General features: G+C 34.1%; 1 protein-coding gene across 1 annotated transcript in view; it reads right to left on the bottom strand.

Moving 5' to 3' along the window:
* Nucleotides 1–8149, bottom strand: part of LOC149166152 (putative anthocyanidin reductase) — a 41295-nt gene extending 33146 nt beyond the window's left edge. Inside the window, exons 1-6 of the mRNA XM_089431294.1 lie at nt 7830–8149; nt 5888–6054; nt 5493–5705; nt 5250–5412; nt 4954–5149; nt 4723–4863 (exon numbers count right to left, since the gene is read on the bottom strand). Of these exons, the coding sequence (XP_089287420.1) occupies nt 4723–4863; nt 4954–5149; nt 5250–5412; nt 5493–5705; nt 5888–6054; nt 7830–7959 (1010 nt within the window). The 5' untranslated portion in view covers nt 7960–8149. The remainder of the gene's footprint in view (nt 1–4722; nt 4864–4953; nt 5150–5249; nt 5413–5492; nt 5706–5887; nt 6055–7829) is intronic.
* Between the last annotated feature and the right edge of the window lie 5961 nt (nt 8150–14110).

Here is a 14110-nt window from a genome sequence, read left to right as displayed (position 1 = left end):
CAGAAGGCCTTGATGTTGATGCAAGACCCTTTGGAGAGTTAAGATGAAAACAAAGTAGATCCTTCATGAAAATGAAGTGTTGATCGAATCTATCATGAAGAAGTCAAAGACATAGCGACAAAGAAAACAACTTGGCATTGCCACAACATCATGAAATTCAAGTCATGGCTTGTACCAGTGTCATCACAATGTCATATGTGTCCATGTGTCTTTCTATATTACTTATGGATATGATGATGTAATTATCGAAATGGAAATAACAAAATGTAATGTGTAGAAGTCCCAGAGTCATATGTGGAATATGAAAAGTCACATATGGACAAACAAGTTATTAGGAAAAGTCCAAAGGTCACATTAGAAGTCCAAGAGTCATGAGTTTAGTTCAAGAGTCTTAGGGGATATGAAAGTTCATTCCTCTTGTTATAAAAAAAGCCTCATAACTCAAGCAAAGGGATTTTGGAGGCTTAGGCTTTGGAGAGCTAGTCTCAGCTTCTCTAACTTGACATAGGAGAGAAATCTATTATTTGGAGAAGTAAGAAGTGACTTAATGTTGCACTATTGGAGCTAGTGTCTCATCATTGTAATTGTGTACTTGGATATTTCACCTAATAATTTAAGCTCAATGAGCCAACACATTTCAATGTATGTATCGTGAATATTGTCGGATTATTCCTTGGATGTTTGTGGTATTTGTTATATTCATATATACTAAGGCAATTGAAGTAATTCATTGGCTTTGGTACTTATCTTGTTGAATGCGTGTTGTATTCACTTTAATGATCATGGTTCCTATGTGAAATAATTCACTAGATAATTACCGAATCTTTTCTTGCTCTCGTCTGCCTCTCTTAGGATATTACAATTAATTTCCTTCTAGAGACTCACTCATGTCTCCCGCTCATGAAAGTCTCCTTTTACACATTGCAATTGGTGTTTCATAATGTCCACTTACTTGGTTATTCAAAGGTTATGTGTATAATCTCTTATGATATCCATTGAAACCAAGGAAAACCTTAATTTATTGTGGCCAAGCTGATACTTCAGATGGGGCTCCTACTCCAAACGGTGCGAGATCTAATTGAGAATTCACATTGGGGAGACCCCTTGTATATTGGTAGTATCCAGCACCATGAATACAACCCTAGTATAATATAGAAATCCACGCTTCCATTATTGAGTCACCTTTTAAAACTATATTTGGATATTTTTCACCTACAACCTTGGATGTTGTATATGGATAACAAGGAGGAGTGATGTAGGACCTCATAGGAAATGCATTGAGAGTTAATAAATTTGTTTAGAATATTAGGAAAATCCATTTACAAGTTTTTGTTGGGAAAAGTATCCAATACGGAATGACCCTATCCCACTCTAAGGGTGATAGTACCTCAGCAACAACTGAATGCAAAGCTATTCAAGATTACTTCTTTACGAGATGAGAGAGAGAAGAGAAGGATGATCTACTAACCGTTATCTTGCGCTTAATAGTCGATCCAGTCCTCACTCCTTGCTGCTTGCTCCTAGCTCCTTGCTCTTTCACCGGCCCAGCTACACAAAGATCCTGTAAGAGCACAAGAAAAGGAAACTACAAGAAGCATACATCCATAATCGATTCAGGGATTAGCATAAATCAAATATACAAGCATCTATTCACCATAAAGACACATGCATATAGAAGAACCTCAAATACTTTATTAATGGAAGAAGTAAAGTTCTGAGAGGGTTACAACCATAATAGGCCCAATCCAGCAACACCTTCTAGTAGAAAGAAATCTCCTCTTCACCTCCTTCAAGCAATCACCCAATAGTTCTATACACAAACAACCAACACTTCCTTACTTGCACAAAATTCCAGCCTCCTTAGACCTCATGAGAGAGCTCTATATATAGGAGATTTGGAGAAAGGATGAGTCAGCTTGAGGCTGGCATGAAGCTGACTAGTGTCCTCTCCCACTTTAGTTAATCTTCAGTTCTTGAGTCCACTTGGAGATTCTTGCTTCCACTTGGAGATCAAGACCCTCTTACTCATCACAAGGCGAATTCCTTGACCCAAGTGTCAGTTTGGAAGCTTCCTGGGCAGTTGACACCTTGCAGAATGACTGTGCCACTTGGTCAATCTCGCCCAGCGCATGTAGCCTTCATTAGTTTTGACATTCAGCACAGGTACAGAGTGGAGCAGTTGACATTCTGCGCAGATGCTCAGTGGAGCAGCTGACATGATCCAGAAACTGCTTTTTTTTTAGTGTTTTCAGGTGGAGAACTGATTTTCAGTGCTGTGGTTTGCTGACCTTGTTCCTCTAGGGGTAAGAAAAACATGTTTAGGGACTTTGGATCCCTCAGATTATTGACATTTCATGCTTCATGCTGTTAGGCACAAAAATGTCTATAACACAAGTGCAAGAGATGTCAAACAAGTCATAGGAGAAATATAAGTCCGGACATGATCAACACAGAATAGACCAAACATTGAAAGTAGGAGATAAATTTTGGTTATAGTTGAACAAGAAAGACTACAATGCTCTAGTAAGAAGATCAAGACTCTATAGTATGGTCTTTTCAAGATATTGGAAAAGTTGGAAGATAATGCCTGCATATCTAGTCTACCTCCATTCATGCACATATACTTAATAATGAATGTGGAGAATCTAAAAATCCATGAACCTTCCATGTTGGATCAAGAAGTGGAGTAGGTTCTACATTTCATAAAAGACTTAGCACCAAATGCTTTAGAAAAGTTGGCAGAGCACACAATTTTGTAGAAGATGTCCAAAACTATAAGATAGGGGTAGCAAGACGTTTGGAAGATTTGGTTGAAAGGAAAAATTCTAGGCAAAGCACATTGATACTTAGGGAGAAGGTAGAGGAGAATTTTCATCACCTTATTTAATAAATAATTTGGGGACTAACGTCCACACTAAATGTGAAGGTATGATGTGGTTTGAATCATTATATTATTTTTCATCTGTCTCAATGCTTTTAGAGTGGGAAAAAATTGAAAGAATAAACTTGTAGGGTCATTTTAATGATAGGTCTCAGTTTCGAAAATGAGGGTTTGAAACCTTTTAGAGTTGTTTTGACACATAAATAGGCATTTTTTGGGGTGAAAACTTTCCTCACTTATGTTGGGACTCCTTGATACTAATCTACACTCATAGACTTTTCCAACAACATAGAAAAAATGTCAATTAGAGCTCGTATGCAAAAAATTATGGCTCCCACGACCTACCATGTTGACCACCATGGTATGATAAAGATGCCACATCAGTCCCCATTACTTACTCGTATAGGGATATCCACGTGTGGAATTTCAAGAAAAATTTAGAAGGTCCAAAATTATAACTCTAATTGACGGTCGAGGAAGTCAAAAACTTGTTCCTATATGACTATTGGGAAATGTTAAATATCGAACAACTAAGAGGGGAAATATTAAATATCGAACAACTAAGAGGAGAAGGAGTTTTGTTCTATTTCATTATATTGTTTTATAGTTAGATAGAGGACCTAGGAGTGGGAATTTAGTTAGCAGAAAAGAGGAGGATAAGATTCTGTAGTAGCTTTCCAGGCCACATCTATAAGGTATTTCCACAAGGAGTGCCTCTTTCTTTATATTTACATATTATCCATATTAAAGAAAAGTGAACAAAGTGGCCTCATCTTATGCTTATTTGTGAATGGTGTATGTGTATTTTTATATTTATAATTTTCACATTTCTACTATTTTTATGAACTAAGCATAAAAGCAATACTTAAAAGAATGTGATATATAAAGGAAATAAACCTTCATAATAAAATTTCAATATTTTATCAAATATGTTGTGATGAATTGATCCAATAGAATATACACAATAGTTTAGATACTATGTATACTCTAACAACAAAGCACAATTCATTAATAACAAATATATAAGATACAAAACATCATATAAAATCACTTTTCCAATTCTCTTTTTTTTTTTTAATTCAATTATTTTTATTAAGCATAAAATATATGAAACACCTCAAATTTTTATATATAAATAATAAATTCTTTTTAAAAATAATAATAAATTTCAATCACATTAATATATATCTTTTAAAGCTTTTAACACAATTTACAAATATTTTCCATTCATTCCTTCATAATTATATGTCTTTGAAATAATATAATATAGATATTTTTATCATTACATATAATACTTTCCTTAAGCCTTTAATACAAATTGTGTTTTTGCTATTAGAAATTGCATTAAAATACATTGTTACAAAATATTTACTCACATTTACTCAAATTATAGTGCAAAATTTTATAATTGAATTTTTAATTAGTGTTTTTTAAAATTTTCATTTATTGTGTTTTTTTATAAATTCTACTATAATTTAGATGAAAAATTCTTATACATACAATTATATATTAATAATTATAAAATATTCATTAATTATTTTAGAAAAATAAAAATATTATTAAATATTTAAAAGATGTAGAAACATTATTTTAATATTTTAAAAATAGATCTCACACTACTGATTAAGTATGAGCACCATTAATAACAAAACATGTCTGATTGAATCAAACAATCTCAATCTTAAAATATTTTTTCCTTTTGAATCCTAACCACAAAATAGGGTTATTATTGTGAATACTCTAAAATACAACTTAACATAAATTAACCACACAACTCTAAAATCAAGAATTTGAAATTCTTATTTTAATAAAACTTTACCAAATGAGTTTGAAATTCTTACTTTAATAATCCAAACGCTTTAGCTGATTTCACCGTGTCATTGATCATGTCTTCTAAACCGTATTTGTAGGAAAAACCCATGTCCAAAAGCTTTTTAGGCGAAGTTGGCACATAAACACTACCATTCTCTTCATCACTACCTCTGCAAAAATAAACCAATTAACTGAAGTTATTAGTCAATGCAAATATATAAAAATATGTCTTAAAAAGGTGGGAAGGGCAGATTGCCTACTTGAATGGTAGGCAGAGTTCTGGATGAAGTTTATGAACTATATCTGCCAGCTCAGACACAGTGAGGGAGAACGCCGAGCAAATATGTCGCCCTTCTACATGGGGTTGCTCCATCAAAAATATATGAGCCTCACATACGTCATCTATATGAACTAATGGAATGGATCCCACAAGGGACTGTGGAAGCTCGGAATTACCTGTGGGTTTTAAACCAAACTTGTCATTTCAGATTTTTACGGCCCCAAATAAATGGAACCCTGTCTTCAAAAGAAAAACTAAGCGTGAAAAATCGAATACCTAATCCTGCCATATCTATGAGAAATCGGCATGAAAACGGAAGTGTAGAAGTAAGGCAAGGGCCACACACTGTACTCGGTCCAATTGTCACAACCTCCATTTCGCTCTTTGACCCATACTCAATTGCTGCTTGCTCCGCCAAAGTCTTCGCAACGGAATAAAACTGCACGTTTTTAAATAATAATGAGTATTCTTATTTCGATTTGCATTGTTGGTTTTGAGAAGAAATGGAATTATACCCACCCCAATAGGATGCTGGTGTTTCCTCCTCATGAAATCTACAGGAGTCCATCTAGATTCATCCAGACTGTAGCCGCTGAGAAATTCTCCCTCCTCGTTAAGCTGACTGGCTGCTGCTATCGACGAAGTATAAACCACGCGCCTCACCGATTTAGCTCGTGAGCAGGCATTCAACACATTCATTACTCCCTTCACAGCAGGCCCAACGAAATCATCCTACCCCACAATTTACAGAAAACTGTAAGATCTTCTGCTCCATCTCAGTGCAACTTCTAGGATATCTTATGCACAGTAATTAGATTTAGTATTTCAAAAATCTACAATCAAAATAAATATATCAGCTCCCATCAATCATGGTAAAGCTTATGACCAGAAAAATAAAATTAACAATAATTTACCTCTGTGAGTTTGGAAAAGTCCATAGGACTGGCCACGTGGAACACCCCTTGACAGCCCTCCACCGCAGAATCGAAGGCGTGCTCTTCGCACAAATCTGCCTGGAAGAGCTTCAGTCTCTCTGCAGCCCCAGGCAGGGACAGCAGAGGCCCAATTTTTGCCTCATTTTCTGCATGCAAATTTCAGACCGGACAGGGGTTAAATTTGAAGGGTGACTCTACCCATTTTTATGACGTTATACCAAAATGCTTCAAGGCTAAAAAGATTTTGAAAAGTGAGAAGAGATGCGTTGTGAGTATATCCAATCCCTATCCCTAAAAAAAATATAGAAAGACCGAAAAGAAGTAAAACAAGGGCTTCGAAAAATGATAGCGAAATATTTAGCGATGATGGATGGAACAGTCAAATATGAGAGAAATCAATCATGCTCCGCCTAAACAGCAGAGTTGTTTAGAAATTAGGGAATCCCAAATCAATGCCAACATTATGACATCACCCAAATAGTAATCTAGAAAAGCTCTTCCCATCACTGAAAAGCTCTTCCCCATCACTGAAAAGAAACTGCAACACCAGTTCAGAGAAAACCCAACTCAATCTCTTGCACAACGCTATGGAATTAGTTTTGAATATGATTATATAGAGGGAAAAGCCACAGTATCCATCACATTTCAATGAAGTGCGTCCATTATGAATTGACCGAAGTATGGTCAATTCGGCGAAGCAGAAAATAATTGTATTTCTTGTGTTGTTGGGTCAACAGTGCAGATCAATTTGCATGAGAATCTCTGTGGTGTTAAACACTAGCCTACCAAGTTTGAAATATACCCCCTCGCATCGCACCTTGCTCTGCACATTATAATATTATAATTATTTCACAAACTTATCGAGATGCTCGGCAACACAATCTCTGAAATGCCCTCATGCTTTGAATCTTCGGTTATGGCATCCTGAAAGCAAGGTATATCCCATCAACTTTTCTGAAAAGTCATTCAGACTATGAAACTATGTCACAGATATTTGAATACGAGTGTGTACACAAGTGTGAAAACCGAGACTTACAAGTTTGGAAATATGCTGACCCCTGTCACTTGAATTATAGTATGCAATTCATAAACTTATTTCTACCCTTCCGGCTTTGCTACGAGATTTTCACGTGTTAGCTTTAGTTCGGGCCACTCAGAAGCATTGAGACCCCAAGAGTTGTGTGTATGTGTTTTTTTTTTAACCCACCTATGATTTTTCTAAACACATAAAGGACAAAGGGTTTCAGCGATACAATGGATATGATCAAAATTTCAAGCAGTGACATATAAAATCCGATAGACAGGCGAGCTCCACTTTCGACTCTACCGTTCGTCTTGGGCCGATGGTTTCAGCGTGGAAGGTCAATGAACGCCACTGAAACAGTTTTATAAGTAGTTGTATCGGACTATCAATTTCGACATCTGGATCTGGTATATTGTGAGGTTGCTAGCATAAAACGGTGAGTAATCTCCATTTTGAGTTTACATCTCTGAAAATACTAATGGTGGGTCATTGGAACACTGCAAAACCCTCATTAGGGTACAAACAGCTTCAGAAATCCACACTTCGGTTGGGATTACTGAAAAATCGGCACCTGATATCGGTTAGATTGAATAACATCCATATAGTTTGCAGAGATATTGGAAATTCCTCATTTGAGCAGCACGAGCTTTTTAAATCCCAATTCGGGTGTAGAGATATAGTGAGATCCCAATTTGGGTTTATTTGAATAGAAGAATCCTAAATCGGGTGTACTGGATATGTTAACCATCATCATCATCATTAAAAAAATCCCTTCATGTACTTTGATAAATCTCAAATTAACGAAACCTCTATACAAACCTACACTAGTTGATACAAAAATCTAACCAGACCTAGCATTAAAATTTACGCTTTAGACGAATGTAAAGAAAATAGTACGTGGATCTCTAAGAGTGGCGTTGACAGTGTAGCCTCTTTGGAGAAGATTCTTGACGAGCCATGATCCGATGTATCCCCCTGCTCCTGTAACGCACACCTTCACACCACCTTTCCCTTCTTGGATTTCCATTTTTTTTAATGGTGGGAACAGGGAAGAATGAATACGCGATGAAAAATAATATTGCAGATAGATATGAATATGCAGGCTCCAGATGTGTATTTGCAGGAACTTGCTTTTGAAAGCAATTTCGCTTTATCCAAAATCCAAGAAAATATGAGGACGTGAAGTGTTGCTTCTCTGGGCTAAAATCTAGGGGCTTATCCAAAACGTTTGTGGAAAAAAAACAAAGAAGAGGCCATGGCCTCTTCAAAGAATACCCTCTTTAAGTCGTTTGATAATAATAGTCAGAGTCTTAAAACAATACTTTTTTAAGGCGGTCGTTATAATCAATTTTTTTTTAATGTTTAAGTTTAAGTTATTTAATTTATATAATTTTAGTAGGGACAGTTTTTTTTAAGGGTTGGTGTTTAAGTTACTTAACTTATATAATGTTAATATGGGTAGTTTTCTTTTAAGGGTTTGAGTTTGAGTTATTTAATTTATATAATTTTAGTATGAGTATTTTAGGCTGTAAAATTTATTTATATTTTCAAAAATATATTTTAAATAATAAAAAATCACATTTTTATTTGAAATAATAATAACAATAAAAACAATAATTATTTATTTTTATTTTATTTTCATAACTGATGATGATAATAACGACAACAATAATAAAAATAATAATTATTTATCTTTATTTTATTATGATGGAGTCAAAATGTTTAATTATTATTTTTATTTTATTTTGATGGAGTCAAAATGTTTACAGAATATTACATAGTATGTGTTTTTTTTGGACAATAATGACCCAATCGTTGTATTTATAAAACATTACATATTATGTTTTGTTTTATTTACAGTAATGACCTAATGACTAAGCAAGAGGAGAGACAACTAAGTGAAGTTGTCTGCTCATTGAATCTAATCAATAAGGCTAAGCAATTATTTCTAGGAATATACACCAGATGTGGGGGAGTTAACAACCCACCTCAACCCTTACTTGATTATATTACATTATGTTACACATTTCTACCATACTAGGATGGAGAGCACCTCTTGGCACAAAGTTTCTTACTTTTAATAATTTTTAAATAAAGTTGAGTTGAGAGGGATCTACCAAATCTCTCACAGCTTAATAGATCCCGTGTTTAATTCCCCCCTTTAAATAGGTTATATTCCACATGAATAGCATGAGTCAATACCATGGGTTCTCATAAACTTGGAGCTCAAAAACCACCGGTAACTTGAGCAAGTCAAGTGTTACTTAACTACCCAAGAAATAATAATAATAATAATAATTTTTATTTATTTAACTTTAGATCGGGAGTTAAGATTGATTTAAGCTGGTTATTTTCTCCTTTAAAGAGTCCAAATTCCACATAAATACCATGGATTCTCATAAACATAGAACTCAAAAACCACTAATAACTTGACCAAATAATTTATTTTTTTATAAAATAAAATTATTGTAATTTTATTAAATAAAATGTTCACAAAACATTGTACAACATCTTTACTATACAAGAACTCCTCCAAAAATTATATATATATATATATATATATATATAAATTATTAATTTTATCATTATTAAAAAATAATATATATTAAAAAAATTAAATATTTATTTTAATATAATATATATCTTTACTAATTTTTAATAATTTAAATGTATACTTGGTATTGATAACTTTATAATGGGATAGACATTCATCCATCATGATTTTGATCATGAAAGAACTTGGAATGGATTTTTATAACATATTTATGTTCTTTCCCCATTTTTAACAATTTTTTTTATAAAATATGTTAAATGTACTGTTATTAATATTCTTTTAATAAGATATTTATTTGATATTATTGATGATAATCATAGCTGAAATTAATTGAGTTAATATTAAATATTCTAAGAATTAGATTACCTTACTTGACATTTTATTTTTATACTGTGAAACAAAAAAACAAAAAACTTTCCAAAATCACTATATTCGAAAGTTTGTTATTTCAATGATCAACTTATTGTGCCATATTTACAGATGGTATTTTAGAAAAATATATGTCATTACCATCACTGAGTGCATGAAGTTCGTAAACCTTTTAGATGTAATTCCATATTTTAAAAAAATTACACACATTTGTAACTGTCAGGTTCAAGGAAGCCTACCCCAGCTAATAGGTCACGTGACATGTCAATTAGGTCAAAACAAAGTATGTGCACTCAACTTCACCAAAATGTATAGACATTTGACTTAAATAAAATTATTTTAGGTTCTCCCATAGTGCATGCATGCTCTTGGCTTATAGGAATGTGCATGCAATCTTACTAACTTGAAATGGCATATTGAGAAAATTGCGTGAGATGTGTTTTTGGGTGTTATTGAAATCAACTTTTTGTGGTTTAAATTAATAGGACTTTGAAATTTAATGGGCAAATCTATGCTAGTGGTGGTGAGAAGCCATATAAAAGGAAAAATGTGGTTTTGGGACCACTATTGGAATGCTTTATTGAGAGAAAATCTTATTGTTTATTTATTTTTGGACAGTGATTTGATATGCAATGCACTATTTCGAGAGTTCCTTTACTCCCTTACGCTTGGTATATCATGAGAGAGATATCAATATTATATAGTTCTAACAACATCAATTATGTTAGAGACATTTTGGACAGTAGAAAATAGTGAATATCATATTTTTTTTTGCTCTTTTTTGGCTTTCAATGACACGAGGGAAAGAATATTTAGATGTGATGTATTTGATCTATCCATTACAACTTTCGATGGATGGGTCTCATTGCCTACAACATGCTCAAGGATAAAATGTGCCAAATTCGATGGATGGGTCTCATTGCCTACAACATGCTCAAGGATAAAATGTGCCAAATTAGTCCTGAGAATTTACTTTTAGGGCTCATGGGCAATCACATAGCCATAAATAATCATAAGGGGCCCACAAATGGAAAATTTAGCTTGCAACTGAGATATGAGAATTATTCCATTTATCAGTGGACTATACATGGGTCTTGACTCTAGATTTATGATTTGGTGATGTAAATCCACATGCTTAGGCTCAAATGATTGCTTCTAGGGTTCATAAGATGAACACATGGCCTAGTACTATCACAAATGCCTTATAAAGTGGATTGTTGGCCTATAAGTTCAAGTTGAGAATAATTTTGATGTTTGACATAACATTGATGGGTCACATAGTTTAGGTCATGGTTTATGTATGAATTATAGAGCTTTAGATCATAGGAGGTAATGTATTTGGTGATCCAATATGTTCTTTATATATATAAATTGGCGATAGCTTCTTCTAGGACTCAAAATTCATATATAGGGCCCCAACCATCCATACAGTTGATGTGAAGATGTAAGTTATTACCTATGGTTAGAAGTTTGACATTTTGTATGTAAAGGATGTGTCTTGTGATCTAGGCCATGTTTCAAGACCAAGAATTAGCGACATAGACCCTATGCATTATAGAGATACAATGCCTTATAAATGCTTACATGCATAATTTTGACATTTAGTGTAGAATGGATGGGTCTCATGTTCCCATGGGGATTTTTTCTGCCCAAAACCAAGGACTTAGGCCTAATAATTATTTATATATCTCATGGCTAGTGGAGAAAACCCTCCTCTAGATAAGGGATCCCTCCCATGAGTTTACCAACAACTTGAGGGAGACAAAAGTTCAAACTGCAATATGGCTTCCCACTATATTTGACGAATAAACATTCTATAAGCTACAAAAGAAGGTTAAGAGTATGGTGTGCACCTTTTTTCAAATGGTTCCCCTTGCTTGGAATTAACAAGTGTAGCTCTGACTCTTGTGGCTTATTACTTACACATAGACAAACAAGCAGCCTTTTCCCAAATCCTACTAATATACTAGATCATTAGTGAAACCAAATCTAAACTATTCATTCAACATAGATTAATAATAATATAAAGCATGCATGTATAATCAACAAGAATTTCAAAGAGGGAAATAATATAAATCCTTTTCATTAAGTAGAATAAATAACAATACAATGTATGAATCAAGTTACCTTGACTCGGACATAGTTCTCCCTTACTCCTTATCCTATGTTGGTATCATGGCTAATCTGTTGTCCTTGATGGAAACATGCATGTCAAATATCTCCTTGATGTCAACCTAGTGATAATATGATGCTTTGGAACTAATGTAGATATCAGGAATATTTGTACAAGTATTTCATAAATGAGAAAGTGTATTGGTAGCCTTGTTACAGGTTTCACTTGAGAAAATATGAAAATGTGAAGTTTGAAAAGTATACGCGAACCCTATTAAGAATAATCACGTACATACATAGGTTTTATGAACAAAAGTCGTGTACGGAAATCCTACCCATGGAAACTAAAAAACCAGGAGCCTTTACCATGGGAATCACCCATAATATTGTGACAACAACATCTATTTGATCTTGTCAATAATTACCAACAACATTACCAAGGGATTTTCCTGTGGTATTGGCAAGGTAAATAGCTATATAAGGAGAAGAAGATCAAGAAATTAGAAGGTGCAATGTAATGTATTTTTCACATGTGATCTAATCTGTAACAAGTGTTCACCGGGGAGAAATGAGAAGGCTCAGATCTAATAGATATGAAAGTGTTTTGAGAAATAATGGATGTGCTTAATTGATTTGTTTATGTTTAAGTATTTAATAATGCAAGATCTGTGGTTATATTGGAGCTATGATCTGAATGAGCTCTGTGATTTTGACATTATGCAGTGATATGTGTTTTACATGGGTTGTGTTTGCAGAGATGATTTAATTCAATGAGTCGAGAACTGTATGCGAATTGTTTTTCTTGAATACTGCGTACATATGCATATCTTCTTCATAATAGTCGCACATGTAGAAATTTTGAATAATATGACACATATTCACAGAGATTATCCTGATCATACAATTATAAGCGGAACATGTATAATACATAATCTCCTCTACGTTGATCATCAATTTACAGAAGAAAAAACATTCACAGGCACATATAGAAGCATCAATCAAACTCATTAACACAGTATGTATCCCGGGGAAAGCATCTCGCTAAAAACCCCACACTATCTGTATATTATATAGATTGAATCATGTAACATTACACAACATAATACTTCTCACAAGTATCTCCACCTGTTACACACAATACAGCTCAGATCTGATCTACAAATCTCCCCCGCTGCTTGCCTGCCTCCACAGCTCAATACCTGCTCAAGAACTGATGAGAATGGCTTCCAAAACTCGTATTTCACCTCAAAATAACCACTCACACTTTGTTGGACGTGAGCACAAGCTATAATGTGGGCAAATATGTGAGCAAACTCATTGGCATACTCAATCCCTTTATTGTGCAAGATCTGGTGCACAACTATAGTCACAACTGATAGCAATCTGATTCTCTAACACCTATCTCTGCTAAACTGAACATGCACTGACATGCAACTGAGTTAACTGATGTATTCTATAGTTGTATTATGAGTTAATAACTTGTGAATTAATTAATAACTAATTCACCCAACTCATCTCTAGTCTATTTGCCAGTTAGACTAAATACAACCAGTTTAACAAAGCTAAACTGAACACAACTCCATCAACTCCACCAAACTCAACTGATTGAGTTCTAACTGAAGTCATGCATGCAAATATTAGTCATCCCATAGGTAACCACGTATTTCCCTCTGGGATCTGCATGTACCACATCTGTAGCTCATCCTGAAGTGCTCCAAGAGAATAAGATCAAGTTTATAGTCCAAATATTATTATGAGACAATAATATTTGACTTTTCTATTTTTGACTTTGATCACTCACACTGTGATCACTCACACTTTCATCAAAAATAGAAGTCCATCTATTTTTTTCCCAACTTGATCAATCATCCATAAACAACAACCTGCAATCCATAGACATGATCCATATGTCTAAAAATAGACATAGTCTAAAAATAGACTTGCTCCAAAAATTTGCCTGCGGGCCCACTTAGTGAAGGCGACTCTTTTCACTAAGCTCCATCATCTTGTTGCACTCTCAACAAGCATTTCTTGTTGCACACTTTTCAACACTCCCTCTCTACAAGAAAGGCTTCCTCTCAAACCCGATCCTGTAACTCTGGAATGTTCTCCATGCAACACATCTGGCCAGTCCACTTGCTCT

The sequence above is a fragment of the Pinus tabuliformis genome, chromosome 5_1, assembly GCF_031772625.1.
Source record: "Pinus tabuliformis cultivar Carrire ecotype Pingquan chromosome 5_1, CPIR1, whole genome shotgun sequence".
In the NCBI taxonomy this organism is placed as follows: domain Eukaryota; kingdom Viridiplantae; phylum Streptophyta; class Pinopsida; order Pinales; family Pinaceae; genus Pinus; species Pinus tabuliformis.
This window is presented reverse-complemented; position numbering and strand designations above follow the sequence as displayed.